Genomic DNA, 22,721 nt, shown 5'->3' on the forward strand with positions numbered 1-22,721 from the left:
TTCTGTGGAGGAAGTACCCTTTCACCCCACAGGGGTCCTCTTCCAGCCCGGAGGTCTTCCTCTCCGTTGGCTGCCAGAGAAACAGTGGGCGCTGAAGAGGGGCAGAAGCTCATACTCAATGTGGCTCAGTGTGGCTATGTGACAGATGGATGGGGAACCGGGCGGGCGGTACTGAGCACTCACCCTGTGCCAGGCTCTGCGCTAGTTTACTCATTATTTCATTCAACCCTCCAAATCACTTCAAGAGTGGTAAGATTTTAGAATTTCTTTTTGAAAAAAAAAATGTTTTTATTGATTTTCAGAGAGGAAGGGAGAGGGAGAGAGAGATAGAAACATCAATGATGAGAGAGAATTATTGATTGGTTGCCTCCAGCATGCCCCCTACTGGGGATCAAGCCCACAACCCGGGCATGTGCCCTGACCAAGAATGGAACCTTGATCTCCTGGTTCATAGGTCGATGCTCAACCACTGAGCCACACAGGCTAGGCTTGGAATTTCTTTGTCATTTTCTTCTTGCTTGAATTTTTAAAATAGTATGTTTCATTAAAAAAGTAATAGTCATTAGTCTAAGAGATTATCAAGATCGAGGTATTGCTATTCTCATTTTCACATAAGGAAACCAAGGCTCAGAGAGGTTAGAGTACTTGCTTGAGGTCACATAGCCAGTAGATACTAGAATCCAGAATTGAATCCAACTCAGACTGACTTCAGGTCTCACTTTCCATAATACCCATCCTGCCACCAGTGTAAGGAGATGGAGAGCAGAAGGACACAATTTTAAAACTTCCCATTCCTGCCTACCTGATACTTCCCTGCACACCCCACCGGAAGGAGTGGGATTTAAGTTTTCTCTCATCTCCAGAGTCTTGCTGCTCAGACTTGTAGCATCAGGATCACCTGGAGCTTGTTAGAAATGCAGGGTCTCAGGCCCCACCCAGACCCACTGAATTAGAACCCAGTTTTTAAAAGATCTCTGATGACGTGATGCCCACCAGAGTCTGAGAAGCCCTGCTCTGCATCACACCTTCTCTCTTCCTTCTCAATTAAGCCTTAATAGCACGTGAGGTAATGGGGAGAAAGGGCGCCTCATTCTTAGGTGATCTAAATTAGGAGATTACTCACATGCTTGCTGGGCTTCTCCAACCTTTAAAACTTGACTCCAGGCCCCAGAAAAACTGTGGGATGGAATCTAAAACAGGCTTGTGAGCCTGTAGACCAACCGTGGACAAACTACGGCCCGCGGGCCGAATCCGGCCCGTTTGAAATGAATAAAACTAAAAAAAAAAAAGACTGTACCCTTTTATGTAATGATGTTTACTTTGAATTTATATTAGTTCACACAAACACTCCATCCATGCTTTTGTTCCGGCCCTCCGGTCTAGTTTAAGAACCCATTGTGGCCTTCGAGTCAAAAAGTTTGCCCACCCCTGCTGTAGACAATAGTTTGGTAGTTAATACTTGGAACCCACTATGACAGCGGTTCTCAACCTGTGGGTCACGACCCCTTTGGCGGTCGAATGACCCTTTCACAGGGGTCGCCTAAGACCATCCTGCATATCAGATATTTACATGACGATTCATAACAGTAGCAACATTACAGTTATGAAGTAGCAATGAAAATAATTTTATGGTTGGGTCACAACATGAGGAACTGTATTTAAAGGGCCAGAAGGTTGAGAACCACTGCACTATGAATTCATCATGAGAAAAAGAATCATTTCAAAATCATCACATTTTATTTTCTTCTTAAAAAATTTATTGCTGAGAGAGAGAGAGAGAGAGAAGGAGAGATTTGTTGTTCCACTTGTTTATGCATTCATTGGTTAATTCTTGTATGTACCCTAATCAGAGGCCAAACCCACAACCTTGGCATATCAGGACAATGCTCTAACCAACTGAGCTACCCAGCCAGGACACATATTCTTCTTCTGAAAAGTAATGAGAAGTTTATTATAGCAGAGTGATTGTAAAGAATCTCGTGAGCTAATATGAAAGTGACATATTATTGAACTGATATTGAATTGATTCAAGACCTGATAAGTGGTTATATACATGATTGTAAAGGTCTACCACCCAGTATGGGATGAAGTTATTTTTTTCTTATTTTTTAAATATGTTTTTATTGATTTCAGAGAGGAAAGGAGAGGGAGAGAGAGAAACATCAATGATGAGAGAGAATCTATGACCAGCTGCCTCCTGCACGCCCCCTACTGGGGATTGAGCCCACAAGCCCAGCTTGTGCTGGGCTAGGGTGAAGTTTATTTTGCATCACTCCAGGGCTCTGTGTCTCACCTTCTCCTGGACAAAGTGCTTATTAGTGACTTTGAAGACAGGAGGGGCATTCCACTGAATTTCTTATGGACATACCTGTAGTTCATGGCAGGTAGACTATTCTCTAAGCAGGCTCTGTTAGAAGTGTTTTGAGTCAGTTCACGGGAGCCTGGAGGCAAGTGCCATGGCAGGTGTATTCGTTCCCTTTGTGCCAGGTTAGGAAGATCTGCCCTAATGAGACGCCCAGGCAGTGTCAGCCGCGAGGGCAGTGCCAGGGTGCATACTCAGTGCAGGCAATAAGGGGGCGCTCTCTGCACAGGAGTTAGAAACAATAACAAAACTAGTAAAAGTCCGTTGTCACCATGCACCAGCAATTCTAAACAATGTTAGAGACGAAATACTCTTCCTTGAAAAAAAATCTATATTGCTCTAAAAAAAAGATTGCTGTTGAGTAAATTTCAAATCAGCACATTTTAAAATTACTTATCCTTGAACAAACATTGTATTCTGCCTGGAAGTTAATTCGGAGGACTCTCAGTTGGATCGCCAGCCCCTAACACATGCGCACTTGGCTGCACTGTTTGCTGTCAGGTAAGTTTTTAGGGTTCAGAGTTGTTGGAGCTTACGCTGGCCACAGTGATGTCTCCAATCTCCGAGACACCACCTCTCCCTGCAGTGTAAGCAGCTTAGAATTCAGCAGTAAAAGATAAAGAAGCAGAACTTCTGTTGTTCTAGGTGACCACTTGGAGTTTTTATTAGCTTCTAAAAGAATATGTTTTTTATTGATTTCAGAGAGGAAAGGAGAGGGAGAGAGAACCATCAATCGGCTGCCTCCTGCACGCCCCCTCCTGGGGGTGTGGGGGTTGAGCCAGCAACCTGGGCATTGTGCCCTGACCAGGAACTGAACAGGGGACATTGCGATGCATGGGATGACGCTCCACCTACTGAACCACGGAGGCCAGGGCTTATTAGCATTTAAAATGTAAAACAATGCAACAGTGTGAGAACTATGAAGTGTAATATATAGGTTTGGTAGGTACAAATTTTAGTTTCTACATGAAACGTGTATGTGTATATGAATATATGTATATGAATACATATCAGTGCCAGGAACACTTTGTGCCTCCCCTATCCCAGCGCTCCCCGCACTGTACGGCGATTGCAGGTTCCCCTGTCCCTCTGGCTGCTTGTGGGAGTCCCAGTGCCTGTAGGTCATACACCTATACTTGCCGAGTTGACTTGAAGGGCTTATATGCAGAGCTCAGTAGTGTTCTTCCCATTTGGTTCCCTTTAAAATATCTGCTAGAAAGATAGTTACAGCTAATGGCCTTTGGAAGCCCGGCCCCTCTCTTTGAAAAGTGGGAGTTTGAAGCTTAGAAAGACAAGGATGCCCCCCCCCCCCCCCCCCCCCCCCGCCCCGCTCCGTCTTTGAAAGGCCAGTGTGGTCCCTTTTCATGGCGCCCCCGGAATTCAGTCACGTTTTCCCCCTCTGTTTCCAGCCTCGTTAACTTTGTGTGCCACACCTGCTTCAAGAGGCAGGAGAAGCTCCATCACTGTGGGCAGTGCAAGTTTGCGCGTTACTGTGACCGCACCTGCCAGAAGGATGCGTGGGTAAACCACAAGAAGGAGTGCTTGGCCGTCAAGAGATACGGGAAGGTACCCAATGAGAACATCAGGTCAGAGCTGGGCCCTGCGGAAATGTTTGGGATTTCCGGATGTCAGGGGGCGGGGGTGGTGGCAGTGACAGCATTCCCAGGCCCAAGGAAGTCGGGCTGAGTGCAAAAGCCGGACAGCGCCCCCAAGAGACCAGATATGGCCACGTCTATGAGCTCCCTTTAGGTCTGGGAGCCCATCTAAGAGGGAGGACAGGTTAATGGCACCAAAATATAGACCCCGGCTGGAGCTGGCTGCAGACACATTCTGTATGGCTCCCTAATATTTAATTTAAAAATCTTGATCTGCCAATGTTCAAAAATTGGAAATTTCACATTTAAAAAAATTAGTTTTTTTGACCTGTCTTGGAAAAAAATCTGAAGATTTGGCAAAATGAGGTAGAGCTCGATACATCTACCCCCTTTACAAAACCCTGATACTGGGCTGAAGTCTGTCACCCATTAGTCTCTCATCTCTGAGCTTTGTGACATTCTTCCTAATATTTGGAGGTAGCAGACACCCCAGCCCAAGTCTTATTTCCCCCAGTTCTATCCTGCGCTCCATGTGGGGACATCTGGGTTCTCAGGCGCCTGGGGTCCCCGGCAGGGCATCTCTGTGGAAATAACCCCATGACCCAAATGAGAGGAAAAAAGGACCATACTTTTCCAAGGGGGTTCCTCTTCAGGGGGTTTCTGTACACCCCTCTGTCTCCTGAGCCTTCTGCTCCAGGCAGGCCACATCCCTTCCTGCTTCCTGCTGATGCCATGCTCTTGGCTGCATCCAGGCCTTTGCTTATACTGTCTCTCCACCTAGATTGTCTTCTTCACCTTCTCTTTATCCAATCATTAAGAATATAAGTAAGTTTACACACAAAGATCTCCCAAATGCCTCTGGAGGTTAGCATGACAGGGAATATATGTTTGAAAGGGCGAGGGCTACACCCTCCACCTTGCCCCAGGGTAAGGGCTACGTCCTCCATCTTACCTTGGCCACGTGCTTGGCAAGAAGGTTCTTCCCAGAAGTCTAAGACTCTGCTAGCCACACCCAGGAACAAGACATCGACTTGCACCTGGCCAATCGGCAGAGCACAGTCCTTTCTCCTCCCCTTACTCCAACCCCCCCTTTAAAACCCGTCTCTAGGTGGGGTTCGGTCTCTTGGCCACTTGGTTTGCCATTGTGTCGGTGAGTCTGATGGAGGGGAGCTCAAGCTAGCTTGAAATACAGATTCTTATGCTTTTGCATCGGATTGGCTGGCTCCCTGATGTGGTTTCTTGGGAATCTTGAAATCTGGGCATAACAATGTTATCCTCATTTTACTGGTCATTGGAAAGGTTCAGGGAGGTCAAATGACTTGCCCAGAGTCACACAGGAAGAAGCAGAAACAGACTTGAACCCAGGTCATTAGGCTCCTTTGCCAGTGCTCATCTCAGTAGCCATACTACCAGGAGAGACCCAGGCTGCCATACCTCATGGTGTCCCCAGACCCCATGCAGGCTCTGCTAGACCCACATACCCTGCCCACCTCTCCACCTTTATTTGTTTTCCACTCCTCACACCCTGTGCTGCAGCCTCCTTGGTCTTCTTGCTGTTTCTTCTTCATGCCAAGCTCATTTCTCCTTCAGAGCCTTTGTACTGGCTGTTCTTTCCCCATTGCACACAGAGCTGGCTCCTTCTGTTCAGCTCGAATGTGCCTCACCCCTGCCACCTCCCCGGGTGCCCTTGTCATCTCCTCCACCCCCTCCCACTTTCTATCATGTTACCTGATTCTATTTTCTGCACAGCATTTAACACTAGTTTAATGATCTTTTAAACTTCTGTCTCTCTCACTATAAGAAACTTCATGATAGAAGAAATTCTGTCTAGTTCAAAACTGTCTTGGGCCTGGCACTGTGCCTGGCATGCATTAGGCACTCAGCACATGTTTGTTGAATGAATGGAAGCAGTGGGTCTCCCTAACCCGGCCCTTCTCCGCAGGCTGGCTGCACGCATCATGTGGCGGGTGGAGAGAGAGGGCACCGGGCTCACAGAGGGCTGCCTGGTGTCCGTGGACGACCTGCAGAACCACGTGGAGAACTTTGGGGAGGAGGAGCAGAAGCAGCTGCGGGTGGACGTGGATACTTTCTTGCAGTACTGGCTGCCCCAGAGCCAGCAGTTCAGCATGCAGTACATCTCCCACATCTTCGGCGTGGTATGGTTTCTCATGAAGTGGGGGTCGGGGTGGGTGACAGCTGGGGTTGTCCACCGAATAAGTTTTCAGATGCTGCCAGGCCAGAGTGGGGAGGAAGGGCCAAGAGAAGAACTGGAGGGAGACAGAGCCCTCGAATGAACAATTGCCACCCTGTCCTCTGTCCTTCTGGTCTTGCTTACTGTGAGGTCATTCCTGCCCCATCTGACATTGGCATCCCAACAAGACTTCCCATTATCTCTGAATGGTAGATTTGGATGTTATTTTACCTCCTTATTTATCTGCATGTCTTGTTTTCTCTGCTTTCCACTTTGAAAACAAAGACCCAATTACCATCCCTTCTTGCCTATTAGTCACCTTGGAAATAAGGCCCTTCCTTTTCTGAGGTCTGAGGGGAAGGATGATGGGAGTAGTGGGTGTGGAAGCCAGAGAGAGGAGAGTAAGGGCCCCTCTCTCGCAGCCCTGAGAGTCCAGGAGGTGGGGGTGGGAGTCCGGAGGGTCGCCAGGCCTTGGGCTGTGGGGATAGATGTCTTCTTTCTGGCAGGTCCAGCACCTTCTGTGGGGTTGGTGAACGGGCTGAAGAGGTAGGTTATTGTCATAATAACAACAGCAGGATCAGAACCAACATCTCTAGTCTTTACCATGTGCCAGTGCCTCTGTAATGTCAGAGTTCCTCAGAGAAACAGTCATCTATCTATCTATCTATCTATCTATCTATCTATCTATCTATCTATCTATCATCTGTCATCTATCTATCTAACTATCATCTATCTATCTATCTATCTATCTATCTATCTATCTATTATTTATCTATCTATATCAATCATCTATCTACCTATTGACAGAGATGATTTATTTTAATGAATTCACTCTTGAGATTGTAGAGTGTAAATTCAAAATCTGCCAATAAACCTGCAGGCAGGACACCCCAAAAAAGAATTGTGGTTTGAGTCCAAAGGCCAATTATTGGCAGAATTCCTTCTTGCTCAGGGGAAGTCAGTCTTTGTTCTATTAAGTTTGTTAACTGATCACATGAGGCCACCTACGTTGTGCAGGATAATTTGCTTTATTCCAAATCTACTGTTTTAAATGCTAATCTATCCAAAAAACACCTTTACAGAAACACAGAATAATGTTTGACCAAATATGTGGGCACCGCAGCCCAGCCAAGTTGACATATAAAATTAACTATCATAGCTTCCCATGTATTATTTATGCAAGTTTTACAACCCAAGGTGAAATTCACGCTTTTAACATTCCTATTTTATGAACAGAAAGCCTAGGCCCAGAGAGATTTACATGACTTCCACAGGCCACACAGTGAGCTGGTATCCATGGAAGGGCTAGAAGCCATTTGCCTGGTGCTAGAGTTGCTACTCTTAGCACTTGGGCTCCACAGGCTTGGGTGTCATAGACCATCCTGGGTAACCCCAAGGGCCCTGGGGACTGCAGCTACAGGATGGCATAATTACCAAAGTGCAGAGCTGAAAGGACCGTAGAGATCATCTGGTCCAACTCTCTCAGCCTGCAGATGGGAAAATGGGGCTCAGAGAAGAAAGAGATGTGACTAAGGTAACACAGCTTCTTAGTCCTGACAGGCTTAACTTCATGTATTTGCTGAATGACTGATGAGATTGAATGGAGAAAGTGACAGTCCTCCAATTCTATAGCAAATAGCCATGTGCCATACATATCAACATACACATGTAAATGTATATTTTATTATGCATAGTATGTATTTCTGTTATTATTTAAATATAAAGCAGAAATATCTGCAGTTGTCAATGTAGTTTAGGTTATATTTATTCTTATGCATTTTCATACCCTGCTAGCAGATATTTGGAATCTGTTTCTATAAAGAACCACTTATTTTTAAGGGAAAGGAAATAAATCGAGTGTCATATAAGTAATAACCAACTTGATTTGTCTTGGATTTATAAATAAATGTTGCACCCATCAGAATTTAAAATTGTGAACAGGGAGTATAAGATATCCAGCAGACACAATAAAACAGAAATGTCAATTTTCTCTTATGAACAGCTATAGGAGTTGAGGGTGGGTAGACAAAGAAAACAGAGGACACACACACACACACACACACACACACTGGAAGGCAGAGTAATGCATGGAGAGAGAAAACAAATAAATACTGGGGAAGACTCATGTGAGACCCAGGTACAGGAAAAGGAGAGACTTTCTGAATCAACATTTCTATCTTTGGCCTTTTTATTTTTTATCATTTTTTTATTGATTTCAGAGAGGAAGGGAGAGGGACAGAGAGATAGAAACATCAATGATAAGAGAGAACCATTGATAGGCTGCCTCCTGCCCACAACCTGGGCATGTGCCCTGATCAGGAATTGAACTGTGACCTCCTGGTTCATAGGTCAATGCTCAACCACTAGGCCACACTGGCCCGACATTCTTTGGCCTTTTTATTTTTTAATATATTTTATTGATTTTTTTACAGAGAGGAAGGGAGAGGGATAGAGAGTTAGAAACATCGATGAGAGAGAAACATCGATCAGCTGCCTCCTGCACACACCCTACCGGGGATGTGCCCGAAACCAAGGTACATGCCCTTGATCGGAATCGAACCTGGGACCCTTGAGTTCGCAGGCTGACGCTCTATCCATTGAGCCAAACCGGTCAGGGCATCTTTGGCCTTTTTAGAATACAGCCACCCAAAACGTTCAAGGCAGTGCTGCATTTTAGCAAACATGGGAGTCTCCCCTGATACTAATTTAGAGGGTCATTTAGAATCACACAGAGCGCAGAGACCCTTTTGTTTCCAGACTCTAAGCATTTCCAGGATAAGACTGGTTTTCTACTTTTTAAAAAACACCTTTCAGTAGCGAGGATGGTGTTGTGTCCCCAGTCTGTGTGTGTTAGCTGACTCGTTATCTTTTCCTCTGGGTAGATTAACTGCAATGGTTTCACGCTCAGTGACCAGAGGGGCCTGCAGGCAGTGGGCGTGGGCATCTTCCCCAACCTGGGCCTGGTGAACCATGACTGTTGGCCCAACTGCACCGTCATCTTTAACAACGGCAAGTGAGTATGTCTTTCACTGGGGGTGCTGTGATGGGGGTGGGGAGACCTCATGGTGTTCTCACCACTTGACTTAAGCCAAAAAAAGTTCATGAACTAGCATGGTTTTTAAATGGTAAAGAAGTAGAAATTTCATTGTAGAATATTTGTGTTTAGGAGAAAGGTAATGGGGAGAATAGTAGAGAACTCCACATGGGTAATTTCTGAGTCTCTGTATGTTTCTTGAGGTTGCCTAGATATGTCAGAGAAACCTCTAACTACTATTTTAAAACTTGATGCCTTGAGGTCATTACAAAACATCAACTGAGAAGCATATATCCATCAAGGTCCCAGCAGAAATCCAAAGGCACAGAGTTAATCTGAAGAGAATTTAGAAGTGCGAGTAGCATTTAAGCAACTAATAAAGAATGGTGAAGTGTCCAAGGTCTAGCTACAGCACGAAACCATGATCATCTCTAGTGTGGAAGGGCAAATGGAAGAAGTACCGTTTTTGTGCTTGCTGAGAGCCACAGCCACGGGAGAGGCCCTTCCAACAGCGTGGCTGTGCCTGTAGAGAAACCAGCCACTGCTAGAACCACAGTAAGGCAGAGAGGGAGCCAGGAGACGTAACAGCCAACCGCTCTCCTCCCATCTTCTGATCTCCTCCCATTGGCCAAACCCCAACCAGAAGCCAGAGGGCAAAGGTGATGAAGTCCTCAGAGGTCAGTTAGCGCCCTCCCCCAAATAAGGCACAGAGGGAACAGAAGGGAATTTGGGGGTGGGACACAAATGGAGAAGAGTCAGCAGAGAGGGTGAGCCCCGGTTGTCCCTGGCTCAGGCTGGGGGGATTTTGAGAATGAGGCCTGAGCAATATTGCTTTTGCTCTTAGAGACAAACTCTTATGACAGATACAAGTTGACTGAGTTATCAACAATGAGCAAGTTTCCCCCCAAAACTTCCTGGAAAACAAAGACAGTGGTTTCTGGTTCTTAGCCAAGATTCAAGCTTAAGCTCCAATATAGCGGGGACTCTAGTTTCCCTTTTCCTTCCTATTTCTGGAAGCAAGGGCCCACATGACACCAGGCTCTTAAGCAATTGAGAAAGTCACTCAAGACAGGGAAGTTTATTTTGGATCCAGATGATAATCTTTTTCACAGCATTTGTGTTTCCCTTCCTATGCCTCTTGGGGTCACTTCATGGAATCCTCCCTGGACGAGCTATTGTCCAGGGTTAGCCTGGTTGGTAGAGAGGGTCAAATTCACTCATGTACGGGGCTGGTCTTTCTTGAACCCCTTTAACTAAGCAATGGTGACCCAGGTTCTTCTTTTCGCTGCATGTAACTGCCACAGGAACCCAGAACCCCTTTTCCAGATCAGCTCCAGTGTCTGCTCGGGCTTCTATGCAGCCACTCATTTGGAGCAGCCAGGTTTCACCCGGGCTTCTTGGTTGTTGTCCAAGAGAAGGTGACTTTTCAGTCGCTGTCTAGCTGCCTGCCATCGTGGAAAGAACACTGGTCATGATGTTAGGAGCCCAACTCACACCCCAATCATTTTATCTACCACCTGTGTGACTTACCCAGCCTCCATATACGGCTCCAACTCTCCATGAGATAGACATCAAAAGAGGCAACACTTACTTGTCCAAGGTTCTTGTTAGTGGGATAATACGCTTTTCATACTTTTTTTTTTTTTTAAAGTATTCTACGTTTAAATGCATTGTCTCATGAGCCTTATTGCCCGGTTATAGACGAGAACACTGAGGCCTGGGAAGGGAAGTCACTTGTCCAGGGCTGTGTACTTTTGAACTCAGAACCTCTCATTCCAAATCCAGTGAAATTTCCACTATACCAGGCACACCTTGTCAAGTGAGCCCAGCTACAGGAGCTGGACTTCAGGGGCTGGTCTACAGGGGCTGGGCTAGATGTCATTGTTATGGTTGTTGTTATGGCCAAAGCTTTGACTGCATCTGAAATACTGTGCACCTTTGCTAGCTGTGCGGGGTCCGTCAATGGTAATGATTTCCATTTGGGTGTCTGTTTTGTCTTTCAGTCATGAGGCAGTGAAATCCATGTTTCACACCCAGATGAGGTGGGTCAGTTCTTGCAAACTTCCCTGCTCCTCTGACCCACCTCCCTCACTTGCCTGGTTCCCAAGATGTCCCTTCCCAAGATTCTGTGGCTGCTGTCTGTCTGTATGTCCTTCTTTTTTGAATGCTGTATTTTTTGTTCTTTTTTTAAAAAAATTTTTTTTTCTTAATCCTCACCGGAGGATATTTTTTCCATTGCTTTTTCAGAGAGAGTGGAAAGGAGGGAGGGAAGGAGGAGAGACAGAGAAGAGAGAGAGAGAGAAACATCAATGTGAGAGAGACACATAGATTGGTTGCCTCCCCCATGCACCCCAACTGGGTTTGGGAATCAAATCTGAGACCCTTTGGTGCTTGGGCCTACGCTCTAACCACTGAGCATGCCGGCCAGGGCTATTCTTAATGCATTTAATCATTTTGTTCTTTTCTCACCCACTACCTGACATGCCTTTGTTTTCCTTTTTTAAAACAATGTTTTTATTGATTTTAGAGAAAGAGGAAGGGAGAGAGAAAGAGGAACATCAATGTGACACACTGCCTCCTGCACTCCCCCTACTGGGGATTGAGCCTGCAATCTAGGCACTGCCCTGACCGGGAACCGAACTGTCAACCTTTTTGTGTATGGGACGACGCTCAGCCAACTGAGCCCCACCGGCCAGGGCTACTTTGTTTTCTTCCTTTCTCCTCTTTCACTCCTTACTTCTTTCGTTCCTCCAACCTCAAAGCGTGACTGTCCCTTCTGGTCCACAACATCTTGGCAAAAACCCAGGTTTTTCCCTCTAAACCCTGCTTGCCATGAAGTGAGGACTGCTGGTACTACTGACCTACTAAAGGACTATGTGTTTGCTTATAACCCCCAACCTCTCACCCAGACTGGGTTCTGAAAATCGCACCCATAACTGTGATATTTTGATAAATATTTATTCATAGCATTCCGTTTACTGCTCTGACCAGCTATGAATTCGTGGTTTAGATTAGATTTTACTCTTGACTTTTCTTAATCACGACCAAAAGGTCCCAGATGGGTCTTTTTCTCAAATGGGGCTTAAAAGTACTTGAAATGCTCTTTGGATTTAGAACAAAATGCTGCATGGGGGTTCGGGCTTTCGGAATGCAGGGGAGGAGTGGTTTGTGCACCTGAGACTGTGTTGGCATGCATTGCACGTGACTTTGAATGATTCACATCACCTGCTGGGCATTTTGTTCCACATCCGTAGAGCAAAGGTCAACATGAGGGCATCTCTGGGGACCTTCCAAATCTCTAAAAAACACTTAAATTACTTGCTACTTGTGGCTCAATTGACTGAACTATAAAATTGCAGAGCATTAAGATGGGAGAGGTCTGGGGTCCAGAATGGAGCGGTAATCACTATTCATTCCCTGATTTCCAATTCCCAATTAGTAAATGGGGTATGCATTTTCATATTTAAGTGACATTAAATTAATTTGGTTTTGAAAATTCGTTAATAGCATTGAAATAATTTGAGACACTCAGAAACCTTGTGTGAACTGGCTTAACCATGATGGAAAGTAAAGCTGTTGGAAACCCTAACTTATTGACCGCTGAGTCACTGTTGAATGGGGATATGTTACTATGGTGAACTGCCTTTGTAAAGGGGCGGGTGGGGTTAGCAGTTTACTTACCCAACCAGGATCAAATGCCTAAGATCCACACTCAACCTGGGCTCTAAAGTTGTTCTTATGGACCTACTTAGGACATTATCAGAGGCTTAAAATTGAGGGCTCTGGTTCACCTCACTTCCCATGCATTGCAGGCTCAGGAGGCCGACTGAACACCATCAGGCCAATACGATGTGGTGAGGTGTGAATGGCACTTGAGTTCTAATCTTGACTCTGTGGCCAAAGTGTGTGGGACCTTTGGGGATGTTACTTCACCTCTCTGGGTATCAGCGCCCTCATTTGTGAACTGAGAAGATGGACTCCCTACAGGTTGAACATACTAGGATTCCAAGCAGACCTCGGAGTAGAATCCCTGGGCCCTCCCCTCCCTCTTGCCTTTCATCACTTCAGTAGCAGCTGCTGCCAAAAATTGGGTGGGAAGAAAGGGAAGAAGGAACAGGAGGTGAAGGGGAGCTGACATCTTGGCAGGTGCCATCTGAGTTGTTTTTATATATAGCGTCACCTTTATTTGGCATGTCAGTGGGCTCCACTTGGAGAGAAGGCATGTCACCTCTGACACTTGGACATGCATGTCACTGCCGCTCAGTAGCTGCTTGATTGTCACTTTGAGCACAAAGAGAATGCCTCTGGCTGGGACCCTTCTGTGGTGCTGAAATTGTGTCCCGGCCTTTCACACGGTGTCTGACAGCCGCTCTGGGAGGTAAAAGAAATGATCATGGACCTCTCTGCAGATGCTCTGCCCAGCCTCTGCATCCTGCCACTCACTCTCTGGGGGATCGTTTCTACTGGGTGGTGAGGCCCCAGGATCCTGGGGAGACACAGGAGCACAGCTCAGGGCTCACCACTTGTTTTCTGCAGCTTCTGGCCTGGTGCATGGCTGAGAGGCCCACAGGCTGATCTCTGCGTGGTTGGCTAACCTGGGTGTCAGTTTCACCAGGGGCTTTTGTTTTCAGCATATTCTGCATCTATTACATGGCAGAGTGGGCTGTGCTGTAGGTCATTGGAGGGTCAGATCTAGTCTGGAAGGGGGCTGAAATGCCATCTGCTCTTGCTAACCACCTTCGACCACAAAGCCCTGTCCCCCAATAAACACAAAAGTGAACAATGCATCAGACGAACAGAGCCAGCCATTGTTTGCTGAATAAGTCTCCTCACATAATATAGGCCTGAACCACTGGTTGAGGTAAGAAGGGACTTACAGTCACTCACAGAATAGGCCAAGATGGGCAGTGAATGAATGTGTGCGTTTCTGAGCGAGCAGTCCCCAAACTAAGCAGGAATGACTATTGAGTCTTCTCTTGTTTGAGTTTTCACCTTATATTGTTTCTCCCTTTCTCTGTCAACAACCAGTAGCTGAATGGACAGGGACAATTGGGGGCATGGAAGCAATATGTGGTTTTAAGACCAAGGGCGGTCCTCTCCCGGGAATCTATTTGAGCAGATCTCAGGGCGATTTACGGAATGAAGCAGATTTGATTGTTATAGTGAGCAGAGCAGAATTATTCAGAAAACTGTCCGTTAGGCCACATCTCTAATTTTGGAGGGAATGGGAGTTTCCTCACGTGCTAGTGGGAGTCATTGTCTTTGAGACTCAACTCCTTGAAGCCGGAAGAGCACAGGTGCCACCCTAAAGCCGGGGACTTGATTTACTCTTTTCCTTCGCCCTGCTCCAGGATTGAGCTCCGGGCCCTGGGCAAGATCTCAGAAGGAGAAGAGCTGACCGTGTCCTACATCGACTTCCTTAACGTCAGCGAAGAACGCAAGAAGCAGCTGAAGAAGCAGTACTACTTCGACTGCACGTGCGAGCACTGCCAGAAAGGGCTGAAGGACGACCTCTTCCTGGGGGTGAAAGACGACCCAAAGGTACACACAGCCCTCCTCGTGCCGCCTCCACAGGAGCCAGGCATGGGGATCCTACAGCGAATCAATGCACCCTGCTCGGTAGTTCCCAGAGGACCAGGGAAGGCTGTATGGGTGGGGGATAGTGCACTGCCCGTAGGTCCCAGCTAGTGTCCGGGCACTGCCATGTGCTAGGTGTTTGAGTTTGGGGATATTATGCCGTTTTCGCATCTATAAGATAGGAATGATGGCAACCATGATAAGGGGTTGTTCTGAGCATTAAACAAAAGTACGTACATATGTATAGGGTGTGGCATGGAGAGTAGACACTCAGTAAGTTTTAGTCATCTCCTTGCCCCTTTGCCGTTTAAATAATGCTGGGAATTGCACATATTGAGACCAGATGGGCAGAGATTCATTGTCTGGTTATCACAAAGATTTTCCTAGTCCCATGGAAATGGGCAGTGTGGAGATCAGGCACTGTATAGATTGGTTAATTTGCCTAAGCCCCAAGGAGCTGTTGCCTAATGGATGGTGGGACCACTGAGCAGCGGGAAGGCTTGCTGAGGGGCATGTCAGGAGCTCAGCGGAGCTGGGAGAAGGTGGAGCTGCAGGTGCTGGAGCGGCCGATGAAAGCAGCATGCCCTCCATCACTTCCTGCGGCGGGAAAGCTGGAGGCTGTGCTGGGGCAGCGCCACTCCCCCTGCTTCCTTAGCCCCCGTGGGAAGGTACACTGTTGGAGGGTCAGGTGGGTCAGCACAGATGTAGGGGCTCTCCCTGCTGAGGGACCCAGAACAAAAGGATTGTGGACCCTGAGATGAGGGGCCTGGGGAGAGGGCATGGGGAAAGGACTGGGAGAGGAAAAGCACTGGGCACGGAGTCAGAGTAGGGGAAAGTGTCTGCAAGTCTCCCCACCCCTCCCCAGTAAGGAGGCCTCGGTGGCAGAAGTGCCTAAAGAAGACCTCAGCCCAAGGCCTCAGGAGAAGAGACCTAGGAATAAAGGAGCCTGGGTTGGGAATGCAAATATTCCATCAGCAGGAGCAGCCAGCAGGGCCTGAGTGCTTGACTGCAACACCCTTCAGAGGCTGTGCACCAAGTCAGGGGTGGAGGGCAGCTTGCCCCGTGAGGCCTGCCAGCAGTGGTACATATACACGATGGAATATTACTCAGCCATGAAAAAGAATGAAATCGTATCATTTCAGTCAGCATGGCTGGACCTAGAGGATATTATGCTAAGTGAAATAGGTCAGAGAAAGACAAATACCATATGGTGTCACTTATATGTGGAATCTAATGAACAAGGTAAATAAACAAACAACATTGGAACAGTCCCATAACTACAGAGAAGAGACTAATTGTTGCCAGAGGGAGGGGGTTTGTGAAAAAGGTGAGAGGATTAAGAACTACAAATTGATGGTTACAAAATAGTCATGGGGATGTAAAGTACAGCATAGGAAATATAGTGGTGCCAGGGGGGGTTCTGGAAATATTGGTGGGAGTACTTTGTAAAATATATATATAAATGTTCCTCAAAATGCTGAGTTGATCTTTGGGTAGGTTCTGGGGATTTTTACTTTTTTCATATGTTTTAATTTTTTACAGCTTCCACATGCCTATTTTACAGTCAGAATAAACAATAAAGTTATTTTCATTTTGGAAAAAAGCTTTATCAGTTTTGCCTAAGGAAAAGAAAATCAGAGAAGAGCTTCTAATATGGATAAGCATAGCCAGTAAACTTTTCCTTTGGACATTAAACAAATTTGTCACTTTCTCTTTGAAATTATGGCACCCTCATGGACTTCTTGATTATGGTACCTCCTTGCCTCAAGTATTAAAACCTCATTAAAAAAATTTTTTTTTACAACATCACTAGACTGCTCAGGCAAATGCGGTAAGCTTAATGAATCTAGATTTCATGGAAACAGCTGACAAAGTCTCTCATAATATGTTTTTGATGAAAACAAAGAAACAGGAACTGGGTGCTAAGACACTGGAAGGGTTTGGATACCCATAGCCATGAAGGCTATCTTTCATGAACTCCCATGGCAAACAGGAGTACAAAGTTTTAGTCAAGTCCTCAGCCTTTGTCTTCAGCCCTGGGCTGGCCAGTATTTAAATCAATGACTTGGGCAAAGATAAAAAAGCAAGGGGATATCTTTAGTATATAGGGTGGACTTGAAGTACAAAGGAAAAGTGAAAAATACTTTGGATGATGGAATAAGAATCCAAAAGGCCAGAGAAAATACAACAGGGGTCAACATCAGATTCTGCACTGGGTCCAAAGCCCAAGCATGAGCACAAGGCAGAAATGATTGGCTGGGGCTTGGTCAATGGAAAGGACAGCATGAGTCAGAAGCATGATGAGGGAGCTGGAAAAGCTGTAGGGATCTTGCACAGCATTTATAGAAGTGAAGCATTCGGGAATGAGGAAGGTGCCTGGCTGGTGTTGCTCAGTGGTTGAGCATCCACCCATGGACCAGGAGGTCACGGTTTGATTTCCCAGTCAGGGCACATGCTGAGGTTGCAGGCGCGATCCCCTGTAGGGGGTGTACAGGAGGCAGCTGAGGATGATTCTCTCTCATCATTGATGCTTCTCTCTCCCTTCCTCTCTCTGAAATAAATAAAAACATATTTTTAAAAAAAGAAAGAGGAAGGCATTAATTTTGTACTACATTGAATATCAAAGATGCGACTATGCGAAGCTGTAACTCAGTGTCCCTCCTTCTCCCAGCCCTCTCAGGATGTGGTCAAGGAGATTATACAATTCTCCAAGGATACACTAGAAAAGATTGACAAGGCTCGCTCCGAGGGCTTGTACCACGAGGTAAGAATTCATTTTTATGGTGGATGGGGTGGGGGGAGAGCAGAAAGGGAGGGAAATGGGGTGGGCTGAAGATGGAGAGGCTACCAAGCAGGTTGTTTTTCTGAAGATGTCCTTTTGTTGAGACCAGGACTCCTCTTGCCCTCAAGCTTTTAGCATTTCCTAGGGGTGTGTTCTCAGGGACTGTTCAACCCGCTGAAACTGGGTCTGGGAAGAACTCTGGCAGCCTGACAAATGTCCCTGGGGGGTTGTGGTATTACAAGTTGGCACCAGAAATGGAGAAATGGGGGTGGCAGTGGGTTCCTCGCTTTCCCATAATTAAATGCATGTCCTGGAGATAGTTTCCAGGCTCCAGTAACTGAGCCTTCAGCCCTGGCTCTCAGGGCACCAGGAGTTCTCAGCTGGCTGAAGACTATAATCACTGAAAAATCCTGCTGCTCAGATCTTCACCCAGGACAATTTTACCAGAATCTCTTGGGGTGGGACCCAGACATCGGGATTTTTAAGGCTCGAACGTGGTTTCAAAGTGCATCTAAAGTTGAGACCCACTGCCAAATATTGACCTGCAGAGCACTTGCATTGAACTCACCCAGACAGCTTCTTGGAAACAGATTTCTGTGCTCATCCCCTAAGATATAATTTATCTGCAACAGAGCACAGGGACCCAAAACCCATATTTTTTCCAGGCTCTTCAAGCAACTCAGGTGTGTATCTGGTCTTCATTTTCATCCTGTACTCATTCATTGCCCATTTTTGAGGCCTTTCTGGGATGATCCACACAAGACATGCTCCTTGACTCCCAGGAGTTCTGTTAGGCAGGGGAGACAGTCACATGAACAAAGTGTTATTGAACAATATGGAAAATGTATGTCAGAGACACAATAATGGAGCCAGAGCAATCAGGAGGGCTCTACTCGCTCCATTCCTTTGGCTTTTTCTCCTTTTCTCCATTCAAAATCGCCAGGGCGGGTGTAGGGCCGGATGCTGCCCATGGGTTTAAGGGAGTTGCCTGCAGGACTGATTGATTGCCAGCCCATATGTTGCCCCACCCCCACCCAGTTGCCTCATGGGCTTCTGGGAGAGTCTCAGAGCAAAGTTAGTTTCCATTCACTTAAAATGGAAAGAAGTGTATGGCACTTCCCCATGAGAGTGGCAAGGAAAAGAGAAGAGAACAGTGAACAACCCCAGTCTAAGGACCATCTGACTGTGGAGTGCAACCCAAGCCTATGTCTGCATTTGAATCAGTTGGAAATGCCTGACTCCAAGCTGATTGGGGTCAGGCCCATCTTACTTCTCGCCAGGGCCAATGGAGTGATCTCCTGATGGGTCTTCCAGCTTCCCAGGAGCCTCCCTCTCTGCCTACCCATCCTGTACACTTCAAGCAGGACAACCTGATTGTTTGCCCCCACTGTGCATAAGGACCACCAGGGGCTTATGCAAACTTCAGAGGCCAGGGTCCCTCCCCCGTGTATTTGGTTTCAATGGGTCTGAGGGTAAGGCCCAGACATTGATGTTTTTAAAAGGGTCTCTAGGTTAATCTAGAGCACAGCCAGAGTAGAGAGTCATAGGTGCAGAGAACCTGGTAAAATGGGAATATTCGTAGTACTTATCTCATTGCACTGTTGTAAGAGATATATATATCTTTCCTAACTCCCTGCTCCCAACTGACTTATATATGGAAACTTCTCATGTTGCCATTCCCTTTCCATCTCTACATCTTACCCAAATAAGACCATTTTGCTATTCAAGTCACAAATTGTGAGCAATCTCAACTTTCAAAGGAGTGTCCAATGTCATTGTGCGGCTCCCGTATGTGAATTAAACACGTGCCATGGTACATTGGTAACGGACCAGGCCTGTGTCTCTTCCAGGTTGTGAAGTTGTGCCGGGAGTGCCTGGAGAAGCAGGACTCGGTGTTTGCTGACACCAATATCTACATGCTGAGGATGCTGAGCATCGTTTCCGAGGTCCTCTCCTACCTCCAGGCGTTTGAGGAGGCCTCCTACTACGCCAGGAGGATGGTGGATGGCTATGTGTAGGTGACAATCCTGGGTGTCAGATAATCTGGAAATGTGTCTACTCCAGGCAGGACAAATAGAGGGCACGCATGCTGCTACTTTCCCTCCTCAACCCACAGCAAGCAGCAGTAATTGGGACTCTTTACAGGAGCCTTTTAATCATGGTGCTCCTAGTAATAATGACCAAATACTCAGAGTTGGTACCTAAGGTGAAACCTATTTGTCATCCCCGGTCTTTCCCGAATCCTGCAGCGCATCTGTTGTTTGCTGGTGGCTTCTGATTTCCTGATGGCCAAGTCCAGCTGGATTTTAAGTGTTTAGAAAGGGTCCCCCCTAACAACCAACACAGAAAATCCTGTGAGCTTTCGTTCATTAAAATTGTAAAGTATAAAATAGAATGTCCTTGCCTTCCCTCTGCCAATGTCCTCCCTGTTCACAGTGGCATGTGCATTTGTGTATCTGGCTACATGACCACATTGGCACAAGAAGGTTCATTTTTTGGGGGAGGATGTTACTCAGAAATAAAATGTGGGAAAACTATATAACATGTTAAAAGGAAGCTCTGTTAAGAAGGTGCCATGGAGGGAAAAATGCAATTCTCCCCCAAGAAGGACATTTTTGTTAATCTTTTCCCTTTGGCCTTTCTACTGCTTTCCCAGGAGAGGGCTCGGTGCACCAGAGAGCTCCCAGGTTCCCGTAGTAACGTTCAGAGTACAATCCTGATTCCTTTTCCCCAAGACGATGTGGCTCAGAGACTCAGATGAAAATCTGAGCTCTTACAGCTTCCCTGTGTGGGGTTCTGGCCACCTCCCACCTGTCTGCGCCTCAGTCCCCTCCCAGCGGGCTGCAGATGGTGGCACTGGTGGGAAAGCAGAAGGACTTCAATGAGAGCACTTGATAACATGTCAAATACTCTGCCGATGTAAGGGAGGCTGGGATCATGTGTTATGATTATTTATTGCCTCTACAGGAAGCTCTACCACCCCAACAATGCCCAGCTGGGCATGGCCGTGATGCGGGCGGGGCTGACCAACTGGCATGCTGGTAACATTGAGGTGGGGCACGGTATGATCTGCAAAGCCTATGCCATTCTCCTGGTGACACACGGACCCACCCACCCAATTACCAAGGACTTAGAGGCAAGTAGCACCTTGACGCCGGGCCCCCCTGCCTGCTCTGAGCTCTCTGAGGATGAGAGCTGACTTCTGAACTCTGCTCTGGGAAAGTCCCTAGATTGCCTGCGAGACCTGAAGGGAGCTCACAAAGGCTTTAGCCCACTCCCCTTGTTTACATATGAGGAAACTGAGGCCCAGGGAAGGGGAGTAAGCTGTTCATAGTCAAATAGCCGGTGGATGACAAGCTGAGACTTGAAACCTGAGATGCTCCAAGCTTGACTGAGAAAACCTAGATAATGGTGTGTGTGTGTGTGTGTGTGTGTGTGTGTGTGCAGCCATGTATGTGACAAAATGTGCATTATAGAATAAGTGGACTGGAGAACACAGGCTCTAGAAGCAGACTGCTGGGACTGAGTTCCAGCTTCCCCACTTTCTAGCCATGTGAACGCAAATATTGCATGTGTGGGCCTCAGTCTCCTCGTCGGTAAACCGGAGGAAGAGGAGAGGGCTGTAAGGAGGGTGCAATGACTTGATGTGTGAACAGCACTGAGAACCGTGCCTGGCACATGGCATGCTCTCATCCTCTGCTGGTTTCCTCTGTGCTTTGAAGGGCTGGTTTATTTAAGAGTGACCGAGTTCAAGGAGCTGTCCTCAGACAGTGCAGTGTGGGGAGGATAAAAGACTCAGTGTCATCAAGTGTGTGAGGAGACAGACTTCATGTCTAGTGATTTAAGCTTGTCAAAGGCAGAGATTTTGCCCATCGCATTCACTGCTGCATCCTTAGCCCCTCAGCGATGTCTGGCGCTTGTTAAGTATGCTTTTTAAAGAAAATATGTTTTTGTTGATTTCAGAAAGAGGAAGGAAGAGGGGGAGGGAGAGAGAGAGATAGAAACATCAATGATGAGAGAGAAATCATTGATCGGCTGCCTCCTGCACACCCCCTACCAGGGATAAGCCTGCAACCTGGGCATGTGCCCTGACTGGGAATCGAACCATGACCTCCTGGTTCATGGGCGGACGCTCAACTACTGAGCCACACTGGCTGGGCGATGAGTATTTCTTAAAAGTATGGGGAAGTGAGAACTTTGTTGTGTGTGTCACATACTGTCATTTTTCTGGTCTATTGGGAAGTAGGAAGGCATCTTACCCCCTTCATGTACTAGGAAACCGAGGGCTGAAGGGATTCAGTAACTTGCATAAGATGGGACCCAAGTGCAGGGGCCAGGGTTCAAATCTAGATCCCCACTTGATGGTTCCTGAGAACAACCCCTCAGCTACTCTCTCAGAGGTCTGACTCCCTAACAAGCTGACCCACGGCCAGGACCCTAGGCCTGGATGTATCCTCTGAGGGGGCACCGTCGAATCTTGGTGACTGGGAGTCATTTACCCCATTGCCTGCCTTTTCCAAAAGGGCCCAGGGAGGCCAGAGCCACCATGTCCTGGGGCTTGTCATCACTGTTCCTGGTGTGTCTGCGTCCCACAGGCCATGCGGATGCAGACGGAGATGGAGCTGCGCCTGTTCCACCAGAACGAGTTCATGTACCACAAGATGCGCGAGGCTGCCCTGAACAACCAGCCCATGCAGGTCATGGCTGAGCCCAGCAGCGAGCCGGCGCCATCTCTGTTCCATAAGAAGCAATGAGGACCTGCCTGGGGTGTGTGTGTGTGTTGCGGGGGGGGGGGGGGGGGGGGGGGGGGGAGGGGGAGGCACTGTGGCTCGGGAACTGGGGAGACATTCTGGAGGGAGTGGGCTTCTGGGGAGACCCTTGATGGGGAAGTTGAGTATTGCTCAACCCTGTTGCTATGGGAATGTACTGCTCTGGGTTCCTCAGTGTCATGTTGGTTCATCTCAACTCTGTTTAATTCAATTTAATTCATCCTATAGCTCAACTCATCCTACAAGTATTTGTAGGCCCTAGAGATAAAGAAGTTCCAAGAGTAGCTGGGGAGGCAAAATGTAAGCAGACAATGAAAGCACCGTGTAATCATAATACAATGTAAGCCGTGTGGAGAGAGGGGAGCAGTAGCGGGCCTGTCCGGTGTGTGTGTGTGTGTATATGCAGTGTGG

General features: G+C 47.1%; 1 protein-coding gene across 2 annotated transcripts in view; it reads left to right on the plus strand.

Moving 5' to 3' along the window:
• Positions 1-22,322, plus strand: part of SMYD1 (SET and MYND domain containing 1) — a 35,130-nt gene extending 12,808 nt beyond the window's left edge. Inside the window, exons 2-10 of one of the 2 annotated variants that reach the window (XM_070429660.1) lie at positions 3,772-3,948; positions 5,900-6,113; positions 9,031-9,161; positions 11,186-11,224; positions 14,534-14,723; positions 17,431-17,523; positions 19,392-19,555; positions 20,509-20,677; positions 22,137-22,322. In XM_070429660.1, coding sequence (XP_070285761.1) covers positions 3,772-3,948; positions 5,900-6,113; positions 9,031-9,161; positions 11,186-11,224; positions 14,534-14,723; positions 17,431-17,523; positions 19,392-19,555; positions 20,509-20,677; positions 22,137-22,295 — 1,336 coding nt within the window. In that variant the 3' untranslated portion in view covers positions 22,296-22,322. The remainder of the gene's footprint in view (positions 1-3,771; positions 3,949-5,899; positions 6,114-9,030; positions 9,162-11,185; positions 11,225-14,533; positions 14,724-17,430; positions 17,524-19,391; positions 19,556-20,508; positions 20,678-22,136) is intronic. The other variant, XM_070429661.1, reaches the window with a different exon arrangement.
• Positions 22,323-22,721: the final 399 nt, after the last annotated feature.

The sequence above is a fragment of the Myotis yumanensis genome, unplaced genomic scaffold, assembly GCF_028538775.1.
Source record: "Myotis yumanensis isolate MYYU_CA2020_CCGP unplaced genomic scaffold, mMyoYum1.0.hap1 SCAF_11, whole genome shotgun sequence".
NCBI lineage: Eukaryota > Metazoa > Chordata > Mammalia > Chiroptera > Vespertilionidae > Myotis > Myotis yumanensis.